Source organism: Natator depressus, chromosome 18, assembly GCF_965152275.1.
Source record: "Natator depressus isolate rNatDep1 chromosome 18, rNatDep2.hap1, whole genome shotgun sequence".
Lineage (NCBI taxonomy): Eukaryota > Metazoa > Chordata > Testudines > Cheloniidae > Natator > Natator depressus.
In genome coordinates, this window is record NC_134251.1 from 17,810,046 (window position 1) to 17,822,970 (window position 12,925).

At 35.7% G+C, this 12,925-nt stretch overlaps 1 protein-coding gene across 5 annotated transcripts in view; it reads left to right on the top strand.

The window, feature by feature from the left end:
* Nucleotides 1-12,925, top strand: part of PRKCZ (protein kinase C zeta) — a 149,511-nt gene that overhangs the window by 102,576 nt on the left and 34,010 nt on the right. For all 5 annotated transcript variants that reach the window (XM_074934087.1, XM_074934089.1, XM_074934088.1 and 2 more), the window contains 4 exons: nt 1,668-1,856; nt 5,036-5,133; nt 10,667-10,753; nt 11,573-11,708. In XM_074934087.1, coding sequence (XP_074790188.1) covers nt 1,668-1,856; nt 5,036-5,133; nt 10,667-10,753; nt 11,573-11,708 — 510 coding nt within the window. The remainder of the gene's footprint in view (nt 1-1,667; nt 1,857-5,035; nt 5,134-10,666; nt 10,754-11,572; nt 11,709-12,925) is intronic.

Below are 12,925 nucleotides of genomic sequence, written 5' to 3' on the forward strand. Positions count from 1 at the left end.
TATAACTGGGACAGATGCTGTACTTTGCTTAACTCTTTCCGACTGCTTGATTTTGAATGTCTCTAAATCTGTCATTTACAGTCACCAAAATCGTGTGGTTTTATTTAATGTCAAGACACCTCCCCAGGGGACAAAATAGTTATTTCTATCTTCTTTAATAAAGCTTCAAACAAAATAATATATTTTCCATTTTGAAATCTCTTCCACAAATATTCACTCTTGGGAAATCAGCATGGTCCTGACCAGCAACTTGAATTTCACTACAGCTGTAGTGTGTTTGACATACCCTGAAACTGCTTAACCTCATGCCAAGGCAGATTTACTCAATTAGCAGAGTATGGTTTCTGTATCTTTTTTTTCTCCTTAGATCTTCTTTATTAATATGTATCTCCATATCTTTCAGAATGTGCAAGACACTGTTCACTCTCACACAGAGCTCTAGCTCGGAAGGGCTAACAATCCAAGAATTGAATTCAGACCCTCTTTGCTTGGTCAGAGTTTTTCATTTTCCAGAGTAGGGAATCCAAGAGTTTCCATGATGGATGAATACTACATAGCTGTAACCAAAATCGTGTGAATGAGTATTTAAAAATATATATACTTGAGATTTCTAGGGCTTAGTTAGACAGAAAACCTGAAGTGGAAATGCTTGATGCTTAGAAATGAGTGATAAGTGACACACAACTTTTTTCCACTGTGTGAATAATAGAGTTGCATACTATTTCCCTTGTTCTGATTTACCACCAGAAAAGGAGCCTGGCTGTAGGACTTTTATTTTAAATATGTTTGTCTGACTTTAGACTCTTATCACCTTGGGATTTAAGTCTCTGAGGGTCTGTCTTGACTAGGAAAAGTGGTTGCGTTTAGCTATAACATATAAAGTAAGCATGACCTAAACTTGACCACTTTTTCAAGTCAAAAACTCCCACGTGCGGAACCTGACTGGATCAATATTTGGTAATGTAATACAGACCCTGTCACCTCTAGGCCATTAATGTAAATTTCTGCTCTGATCTGTATAAAATAAAAGCTGATTCCAAGGCAGTGGGTTCTACAGGCACACTGTACAAAAGTAGAAACTGGTTTGCATGTTAAAAAGCAAGTTACACCAGTAAAAAACAGAGCATCTAATAACCTTAGGTGATAGGTCTGCCACGAACTGTTGGCTCAGTCACATGCTAGACTTCCTGGCTGGTTGTTCTGAACAACCAGCATGTCAGACACTGGCAAACCAGCCACCATTGGCCAAAATAGCACTTTAGTATAATGGCGCTTTACATGGTGTTGTGAGCTGCTGAGGATAATTGCATAGATATGTATGGTCCTACAGCAGTTCACCTGCAGAATATGGGAACATTCAGAATTTATTCTTATTAAAAACATGTTACTTAAGATGAAATGTTCAGCAAGCTATTCCCTTGGGGAGAAAATAATTGGCACCCATAATAGCAAGTAGAAAAATTATACCAAGGAAGGTTTTTTTAAAAAAAAACAACTACTTGTTTTAGGGCTGTCATTCTTGTACTATTTGACAAATCGGTGTTTGACTAGTGTGCACATTGAGCAAATCCTGACTCTGTTAAGAGGTTAAACTTGTTTGCTCTAACAGTTCTTAGTTAAGAAGACTTCAGCTGTTTCTGAATATGTATCTGTTTGTCTTTATACAGGATATCAAGCCAGTTATTGATGGAATGGATGGAATTAAGATTTCTCAGGGGCTTGGACTACAGGACTTTGACTTAATCAGAGTTATTGGACGTGGAAGTTATGCCAAAGTTCTTTTAGTACGGTTAAAAAAGAATGATCAAATTTATGCCATGAAAGTAGTGAAAAAAGAATTGGTCCATGATGATGAGGTAAAAGTCTGTTTAAAATTTTAAAATGCTGAATTGAATCATAGTTCAGTATTGCCATTGGTTCTAACTGGTGAATGAAGGAAAAAGTGTTAAAAATGTGACTGAAATTTTGAATAAATATTTTGTCATGTAGTGGAAGCTTCACTGACTGGTAAGTTAGTTGGTGGCATCAACTGCCTACATGAAGTATGGCACAGATTGGTTCTGGGAGAAATGACCACTACCTCCGAAGTAACTAATACAGACTAATTGGTTAGCAGTTTTAGAAAAACACAAATGAATTATTTATAATAAACCTGGATGTTATTCAAAGTCTAGCCTTTTGTTTACTGGTTAAATAGAGCATTGGGTATTAAATAGTCTGTTCATCTGCGACTGAAAGGATAGCAAAAGGTTACCTCCCTCCCAATTTCAGCTTGTAGGGTGTCAGAAGAAACTAATGAACAAATCCTGAACTTCATAACAGGAGCTGAACTTATATTTTTATAATGTTTTTTATTTTTATAGAAATATATAATCTGAGAGTGCATTTTGGGTGTGTATATAAAATAGACGTGCGCGCACACACAGTACATGTAATATAAAACTACAGATTGTTTTTCACATTTAGTAAATCACTGGCTTTTAAAAGGGGCTACATCAACATGATTTTTTTTTTTTCATGAGTCAATCTTAAAAAAAAATTCAGTCTGGATGAACGGCATGTCCTGGGTGTTTGTTTTTTTTTTTTGGTTTTTTTTTAATTGCTTTAAAAATGTGCTGTAATAGTTTCTTCGGTAAGGTAGGGAGTGACAGATTGAGAGGGAACCATGAATTTGACTGATAACAAATACATTGAGTAAATGAACTGGAAAAATCAAGAAAATATTTTTCAGTAGCTTCTTTCCATATTAGTAGTTGAACTTTTGGCTATAACAGATACACATTTTTCAGACACAATTGTTGTTTTTTTTTTTTTCCTTAAGTTGGCAGTCTCTGTTAATTCCATGGCCACTGGAAAACTAGTTTACAAAAAGAAAAGGAGGACTTGTGGCACCTTAGAGACTAACACATTTATTTGAGCATAAGCTTTCGTGAGCTACAGCTCACTTCATCGGATGCATGCAGTGGAAGGCAATATTTTGTTGCAAAGAATTAAAAAAAAAACAAACAAAATCTGTGGTGGTACTAACCAGTTTCACTAGTTGCTGTACTTGTTACATTCCAGAGACTGATATTCAAAGAGTATGGCTGCTTAGATTCTTTATCTTTAGACTTGCTTGCCTAAGTGTTGCAATCTCTTTTTTTCATGACCAAGAAAAAGGGATAAGAAAAAGCTGCTCCGTAATTACATTTCTTGTTTCTTCAATTGTTTCTTTCGGTGACGGTGAAAGGTGAGGAGAAATATTTAGTCAGCTTTGTGGTTGTCTTTGAGAACTAGAAACAGTTGAGAAAATTCTGTCAGTTATTTTGGATTGTGTCCTCACACATCATAACATAGAAACTTGATCTAATTGTTGCTGTTTGCTACAAGCTAGCATCTATGAGAAATGGAATTTTATGAATACACATCTAAAGTGATGGAAATTCCATTTGATTGTGTTTTCAATGGTAGAGAAAATGCGTTACTTAGTAATGTTTTCCTCTTTCAAATATCAGTGAATTTAGAATGCATCAAACCTGCTGGTGCTTTGTTAGTGTTGTAGTAACAGTAATATTCAAAGGCTGTCTTCAACAAAATGGAGTTGAAGCAGATTTCCCCCCCCCCCACTCCCGCCCCGATTTAATGAGAACTGAAGTTAAAGGAACCGAAAGGAAATATCCTGTTGAATGCTCATTCAGAGTATGTTGTCAGGCTAAAAGTAATACGTTTCAAAAAACAAAATTCAGTAACTGTCTTTTTACCAAGTTACCTTATTATACCCATGTGAAAGACAACTTAGAAATACCTATCACAAAGCACCAGTTATTAAAGCTGAAAGAATTTTTAAAATCTAATTTGCTTTACGCTGTTCATGCTGTTCCTTTTGATTTTTTTCTTAGCCTAGGAAGTGAGAATAATGTCCCCCTTTTTTGATCGTTACTAGCCAGTGTCACTCTCCTGCTCCAATGGAAATAGCACAATGCTACAAAGCTTGGTTTACAGTCATTGTAAGAAAAGTTTACTTGGTGCTTAAAAAAAAGATATGGAAACACTTCTATTGCTTGTTTATACTAATTTTTGTATATACATAATTTTTTGCCTGTAATTGACCTGTCTCTGCCCCTTCAAAGGCTACATCTTTATGTACAGAACCAAATACATGTTAACACTTGATGGGGATTCCCAGCTCCCATGGAGATCTCAGTTGTTGAGCTTGGCCTGACAGGATAGCACTAAAGATTGCTCTCTGGAGGTTGCAATCTAGCTTTTACCTGCTGGACCTCACATAAGGGCACCTGAGTATATATCCCCAGATTGACTGGAGAGTTGACATGGTGTTGGTCAGCTAGAAACTGGGGAATTCAAGCCTACCAATGCCCAAGGTTTCCTGCCAGTCACTCCTTGATAGGTATTTGTGGAGGGGGTGGAGTATTGTGGAATATATGCTATAACAGGCATGGGGAATGCTTACCTATGCTGAGAACAATTATAGTACACAGACTTTAGGTTTTGCATTTATGAACAGATTTGGAATTTTTTTTACCATGGGTCTTGGTTTTGCAGTGCTGTCCTAGCATCTATTAAATTTGGGAAATACCAGTAGCTTGTGGTCTCCTTTCTCAGTATTTCACCTGCATAGTTTAGCTGATCACAGAAACCATGTGAAACTCAGTGACTTGTAGCCAAACCAAAGCAAATTGTGGCAGCTCCAGCTGACACAAATGGTTATAATGTGATATCCACTTGCTTCAGGACACTTTGAATCAATATATCATTAATACTTCACATATATTTTCTTATTTTTTAAATTTCATGAAGAGTAAATTTTGTTCAGATTTTTCTGGATGTTCAGAAAACCTCTGACAAGCAGTTGAAGCAAAAAAATATTACTTTCTCTGGGCCATCTTTTTTTCATTTTTTTTTAAGGAATGTTTGTAACAGTGACACGCTATATATATTAATATATGGGACTATAAATGTTGACGGTTTATTTTCTGGCTTTACCCACAGCAGGGTATCCAGCAGTAGTTCTGATTCTCCAAATACTCTATTTCAGGATATTGATTGGGTACAGACAGAGAAACATGTGTTTGAACAGGCATCCAGTAATCCATTCCTAGTTGGTTTACATTCGTGCTTTCAAACAACAAGTCGGTAAGAAAGTTTTGAAGTTACTTTATTTTGAAAATCTTGATCTTTGTACTAACTGCTTTTTCATAAAGCAACCATGGCGGTTAGAGAGTATAATCTTAGTGTTTTGAGACCTTTGGATCGAAGTATTACTATAACAGCCCTTTGTAGAAATAACACAAGATAACAGCGTGGCCTATTTAATAGTATAGTAACATTCAGATATAGACGTGTAAACGGACAAACTTTTAGGGTAGTAAGTTAGCTGTCTCTCTATTATACATTTCTGGACACACAAAATCAAGCAGTCTTAAAAAGCACACACTAGGAACTGTCTCTTCTCACAGTATTTATTGGGGCAATTAATTTGGACAACTTAAATGCCGTTCCTACATATATATCGAGAAGTAATATTTTTATATATAGCTGTTCATTATCTTATGCTTTCATCACTGTGTGGCATTTAAATACGTAGCACAGATTGAGAAAGTACTTTGATTCATTTGAGAAAATACTTAATAAATTCTTATCTACTTGCAAGTATCAGTGAATTGTTTTTTCTCATCTGCAAAAACTGAAGTGATTTATATTTTTTCAGTATTTTATTGCATGCAGGTATTTAATGGGGGGGGGGGAATCAAGAGAAATTATCTTATACTGGAGTGCATATGCATGGCTGGAATAATGGATGTTTCCAGTTAACTTTTTCTTGTATAAGGGTATTCTTATTCATGGTTGAATTTAGGTACCATAGCCCCTTCAATGCTATACTGACACACATGCTAGTCATACAAAATGTTACATGTGTGATATTTGGAAGATTTACTTCCTTGCATTTATTCATGTGAGTTGCATGCAGTAGACTGCCTGCATAACCTAAGCAGGCAGATTTTGTGCAGTATTCAGGGGATTTATTTTTATTTAGGCTTATGCACGTAGCTGTTTAAAAAGGAGCGCCGTTTCTTTGTTCCCCATGTACCCTGACAATTCTTAAATACACAGCCATGAAATGGATCACCTCTGAAACTCTCCCTTTAACCTTTTATCATCATGTTCACAGTAACCATAATGACCCAGCAGCAAAAAACATACCTCCTGATCTGCACCTTCTCTTTTTCTCACTGCTAGTGGAAATATATGGGCTTTTCAGTTTGCCCTGAAGATCAGTAAGGTAGGGTTATTGTGGACCAGGAAGAGAGAAGGAGTTCCAAAGGTCACCTGTAAAGAGTGTTGTTAAAAAGGGGGTGTTTGCCTTTTTGTTTGTTGCTTTATGATGAATGAAAAAAGTGGCCGAAAGCTCTTTATTTTTGTTGTGTTTTAGCTTAGAAATACTAGCAAGGTCAGCTCTGGTCTTTTCTTGATTTTGCATAAGAGACTATGGGACGTATGAGGATACATATTACCACTCACCTGAGTAATTGAAGGAAAAGGTTGCTGAAGTGTAGTAGATTAGAAAAACAAACAAACAATTGTTTTAAATATTACCTTTTAAAATCCTTTCCTCTTTCTGCTGCTAAGTTTTCACTCTCTTGGCTCTTGTGATGTTGTCATTTCACTAATACTTCAGTCTCATCATGGTGTCTTCCAGGACAGATGAGACCTGAATGACTAATGTAAAAACCAAACAGAGAAAATACTTCTTAAAAAATCAGGCTTCCTTATAAACATCATAAGAAGCAAGAAGAGGGCTGAAATCAGAGTTTAGATAAGTCATTTGCATGTCACTTCTTTGGGAGATTTTCATATTGGAGCAGGTTTGAAGAAAAAAAAAAGTATGGAAATAAATATTAAGTACTTGTCCAGTATTCTTCTGTGCTGCTTTTGTTGCTGGGGTTGTTTTTTAGTCCTTTCTCCCAGCATTGCTTCTCCTTTTTAATCCTGCAGTGAAACCAATATCTGTGTTTATGACTTAAATCTGTTGTCCTGGGTATTGTTGTAATGTCACAAATTCAGCATTATGACTTCACTGCAGGATCAAATGGAAGCAGGAAACTGACTGTGAGGAAGCAAACTTGTTCAAGTGCAAATAGTGCAGAAAATCGGCACACAGGAAACAAACAGTAACATGGGTAAGCTCTGTTTAAGTCCGGTATTAGAAATTTTCTTTCCCTAAGCAACACCTTTAAATATTAGATCAATGCTTTGTGTGCCATTTTTACTTTAAATCTTAAATATATTTTAGATTTTATTTAACAATAACAAAGTTACAATAAATGTATATACTTAGAGAAATAATTTAAAAGAAAATTTCTCACTTTACTTTTTTTTACTTACCTGGATGATGTCACTAAATCCTTAGAGTACAAAAAATGCAGTTCCCTACACTGTTAGGAATTGGTGTCATTTATTGTTATTACAGTAAGAGAGGTACACATAGTACTTAACCAGTAATTAAGGTAGTTTCCTAACATGGATGGTTAAAACTGAAAGCTTTGAGCCTGCAAAGAGAAATCCCATTGAAGATAGTAGGGACTACTCACATACACATATGTTTAACTATATGTAAGTCTTTACACAATCACAGTCTAAATTAGATAACATTGTGATCACAATAACCAAGATATTGGGAAGGGGCGGGGGGCATAAGAGGTCAGCAGTTGCAACAGTGAAAGATCACAAACTCTGCTTCTTGATATGTATTCAGATTGTTTGTTTGTTAGGGGCATGTGGGTCTTGGTTTCATTTAGTTTTTTGTAGTTTTTCAGTAGCAGTTGCAAGAAAAAGAATCCTGAAATTGGGCCATGACAAGCTGGTTTGCCTCTTAAGTAAATTAACTGAGTGTATTTTTTTTAAGTGTCTCCAAAAAGAAGGGAGTCAGTCCTTTGCTTTGGATTTTAACTTAGTTTGGATTTTGACTTAATTTGGAGTTGTTTTCAGAGGGCTTTCTCTGGATGGAATTCATAGGTTCTATAGTGGTTAATCTTTACAAAGTATGTATTTTAGAATTAGATGAGCAGTGAGGAGAATTTGCCAAATGTGTGTGGGGAAAGGAAGGTGTAGAGAGAAGAATTTTTAGTTCTGGAATAATTGGGTGCATAAAGAAAAGCTGCTTCTGAGGCAGCTTCAGTTTTCACAAGAAGCACTCACTCAGCATATTTCTGTTCTGTAGGACTCTTTAACCTTGTCGGCTTGCATGGATCATATTTTCCCACAAGTGATATCTTCTCTCCAGTGTGTAATAAGTCTCTTCATATGGCTGATCATTCCACTTGTGTTTTCCCTACCCCTACTGCATTTTCTCTTGTGTTTTGAGGAGTGCATTGCAAAACTAGTTTTGAAAAGCTACTAATAGGCCCTGATAATGCAGCCATTAACTTCAGGGGGTATACTATGTAGAATATTACAGAATTGGACCCATAATGGTTATTGCAATGTCTTTGAAGATATGTATCAGACTAAAAAACTCCAGGCTGCGTATTCATCCATCTCCAAAATGTCCATACATTTCTGGAGTTTCCTGCAAAATCTTTGTAACTGTCCTTGCTTGACATACTGCCTTTCTGTAATGCGAAGTAATAAGCAATGCAGATTTATCAACAAAAATCAAAGAAGGCTGCAGCCAGTTGTCTTGCTTTGGAGAGAAATTTACATATTAAATGAGTCAATGTCCTCTCTCATTACACTGTGTTGTGCTATGAAGTAGAGAATCATTGCATGCAGGTTAAGATGCCAATGGATGAGACTTGGATGAGTTGTTGAATTATGAGGTGGTAAATTGGATTTTCCCAAGGTTACGAGATCATACTCTTTTCATATTAAGGTGGACCTTTATCCTATACTAGACAAGGGGTTGAAAAAATAAGTTTATTTGTTAGCTTCCGCTACTGGGTTTGGGGGGGTGGGGGGGATTATTCAGATTCTTTTAGTGGCAAAGGTCCTAGTCAAAGAACAGAGCTGTAATAATTCCAGATGGTCCTGTTGGCTGCACCAAATTTAATTTCCATTTCTAGTGAAAAATGGCCCTATCTGAACTCATCAGACTCCTATTTTTATTACGGGTGGCCTTACGGAGCCAGGCATTTCTGTATCCTTCGAATTTAAAATGTTTCTCCCAGCATGGCATTAGGAGCTCAGATTGTTGTATTCAGCATATAAACAGAATTATCTTAATTTTTATGGGTGCGTATAAGGATCCTGATACAATTTAAAACTTTATTTGGAAGAGGATTGTTGTGAATCATGTGTGATTGAAATCATTAGAACCCTTTTATTTTGCTCAAACATAAATTTGTTTTTCTACACTTCAGAGAAATGTAGATCTCCAGACATCTTTCTTCAGTGTGTCGGTTTTGGCTTTTCAGAAGCTAGTGCAAATAACAGCATAATAGTTGTATGTTCATTAATGCTCAAAACTCTACAGTGCTTACTGACCTTTTTAATACTGGTAAATTAATAATAAAACTAGTCATCTTAGTCTTCTTAAAATATGTTTACTTTTGACTTGTGTTTTGGTTGGTTTAAAAAATGTCTTACATGAATCAAAAATGTAACAAGTCTGGGTGTGTGAACTTTGTTTTTCAAATATGAAACTATTCAGATTTCATGTCTTTGCCTGATTTAAAAAAAAAAACACCCCACCTTCAGCCTAAAACAGTATTCAGTATTTTGTCTAATATTTATGTCAAAGTAGATCTGTGCCAAACTCCTAGATGACTGATCCTTATTTAGTGGCAAATAATAAAATTTCATCTAATGAGAAACTTTGTGTTTTTTAAACTTACACTGTTTTGTTTAAAATGTACTTATCTAACACAGTCTGTTTTCTAAGCCATTCAGAATACAGCTATTCAGTAGCAGTACACGGAGAAAATTTGATGATACTATTCCCTATTTCACGAGACAGCCATTGCAATCTGCATCAGTCATTTGATATGATAGACATAGCCATTAAAATAAGATGTTTTTATAGTATAAATGTCTTGTTATTTGAAAATTAATGTCTATTTTGCTCCTGCATTTGTTTTTGATAAAGCCTTTGGCTTTGCAATTTATCATCTACTTGCCATACTCCTGTGACAATATCTTATTCCTTTGTCGCAATCTCTAAGTTAAACTTTTAAAATATACATTTGATACTGTATTCAAGAAATGGTGTTTTACACTGACAGCCCACAATGGTACTTGGTTACTTTCAGCAACCTCTGTTATCCTTTTCATGTGTTTGGATAGTTATGTTGGCTTCATGCCAAACTCAGACCTAGTGTTAAGCAGGTACACCTTCATTAAGCTCAAATCAATTTCTTCATTTGTGTTTTTCTATTGAAGTATTCTTGTACATGCTTTTAAATTATGGATATGTCATCTACATACCACAGACATGGGTGTATTATAAATTGAATAGATGCTCTTGTTTTGTTTCTAAATGGTTAATTTTTATTGTAATTACAATTTTAATTGCCTTAGTTGAGAGGGCAACTCAGAGGAACATTTTTAACTTTAGATTTTGTTGTTGTTGGAGTGAAATATTAGCCGTGACCTTAGTAAAAATGTCAGTCTTATGGAATTAAAAAAAGTTTTCCTTGAGTTGGAATCCATTTATTGTATTGTATATTTTCAGATTGTTTCTTGTCATAGAGTATGTAAATGGGGGAGATCTCATGTTTCATATGCAACGGCAAAGAAAACTTCCTGAAGAACATGCAAGGTATTTTACTAATGCGTTGATAAATGTAATAAACTTTTTAATGTTGTGCTATGTAATGATCCTACAAAAGAATTATCTTTAAATGACAACAAGAGAATATAAAAATTTCAAGGGAAATTGCTGTAGGTGGTTTGGAAAGTTTAAAAAAAAATTAAAAAGCTCAACGTTAAATTTGGAAAGCAGTTCAGTTGAAAGATAAATAATCTTTGTATTCTACAAGGAAATGAGTTTCAAAAAAAAAGCATTAGATAATAGGAACAACTAACTGTCATTGCTTTTATATTTGATTAACAGTTCTCTGAAGTGCATTGCTGATATAGGGTTTAAGTGTTTTGGTGAACCTAGTTAAGGGAGTTTTATACAGAAACGAATAAAAAGTACTGTCTTGCAAGTGTTGGCATTACAGACACATGTCTTGCCACTGCATTAGAATAGCTGATGTAGATTTTACTGGCTCAGAAATCCAGTTCTGATGCCCAGTATTTGAGTTTTACAGCTTCAGAGAAATATTCAATAGTATGATGAAAAAAAATTTCTTCAATATCAAATTGAAAAAAAATTATTTGCTATAAGTCTTTAGCCTTGTAGACAGTGGCTATATTTTTTAATTATTTGTATTTTGATTGTAACAGCTACTTTTGAATGAATTTAGGGGTTTTTGTTGTTTTTATCCTATCCATGGTGAGAAGCCAGACTCTGTTAGCTTTTCCTTCTTACTTTGTTCCTTTGGTTTCAAAAACTGTCATTGGATTTTTTCAATTTATGCCAGTTTTTGTGTAATTCTTCTCCTAATGAATGACTTTCTTTTTCTGATTTAAGATTTTATGCTGCTGAAATTTGTATTGCTCTGAACTTCCTACATGAGAGAGGAATAATCTATAGAGATTTAAAACTAGACAATGTTCTGCTAGACGCAGAGGGTCATATCAAGTTAACAGATTATGGCATGTGCAAGGTAAGTTTCTCCTCTGATTTTCTGTCTTTCCTTATAATTCTACTGTGAATCTGTATATTTTAATCTAGTTGTGTCAGGTAGTCTTGTTGAATGAAATTCTACAGCCAGCAATACCAGGGTAAATCTGAGATACGAAGTTTGCCTAGATTAATGTAAGTGTAACTGAGCCTAGAATTTAGTCTTAAACTGCAGTTCTGCTCTGAAAAATTACTTCTGAAAAATGGCACCACCTTGCTCAACAAATCTATTTCTTGGGTGTATTCCAAGTCATACTGGTGAATTTGTGGACAAAAATAAAGTTCTTACTATGTTTGTGCTGTTAGACCTGCAGATTCAACACAGCTATGAGTGCTGAATTCTGTTCCTTCACATTTGTTACCAACAGAACTGTTAACTAAATTCAATCCGAGGACCAGATATGGCCAAACTGCTTTTACACCCAAATAATTTCATTGAAGAAAATGAATTGTAATTTGCCTTTATTTTAGAATAATCAATTCTAATACTTTGGAAGCCAAAGCCACAAGGGGTTCCATAGTTAGATAGTAATTGATTCTTGACCTTTTGACTAAGATGAAGTGTAGGGACCGGTTAAACCAGCGATGCAACTATGAGAATGAAACCCTGCCTCACGTCCTGTGCAGCTGTAAACCCCATTCCAGAGCATGGCCACTTCGCCACAGCAATGTGCAGAATAGGTTTGTTAAGGCAATTTCAGCATCTGTAAACTGTTTTAGTTAACTCTTCAATTCCGGACTTCAACTCCCAGCTAAAACTGGATGTTGTGATCACTGATGAGGAACCAGAAGTGAATTATCCCTGTGACGGGTACCCTCCCAGGATGCCACTTGGAACTGGGGTACCAGTGAGCCCAGCAGCCTGGGCTCCCTTTCACATTGTGCTACTGTGATAAGTTGCCAAGCTCTCCACACTTGGTCTTTCACCAGCATACACACAGATAAGGACACACCCAGCTGCAGCTTCACACACACGTGCTGAGATCAGTTCTGCATGGGAAGGCTTAGCTAAGGCACCTCCCAGTTGTTAGGACACGCAATCCCCTCTGGAGCGTAAACCCAAAATTATACTGTCTTGCGCTGCACAGGGAACTGTACAGCATAAACTCATAAAATTCGCCCCCTCCCTCAATGTGGAGAGACAAAGAGAGATGCGACAGCTTTCTGCCCTAAGTTATTTCCACAAACACTGCTTTTAGA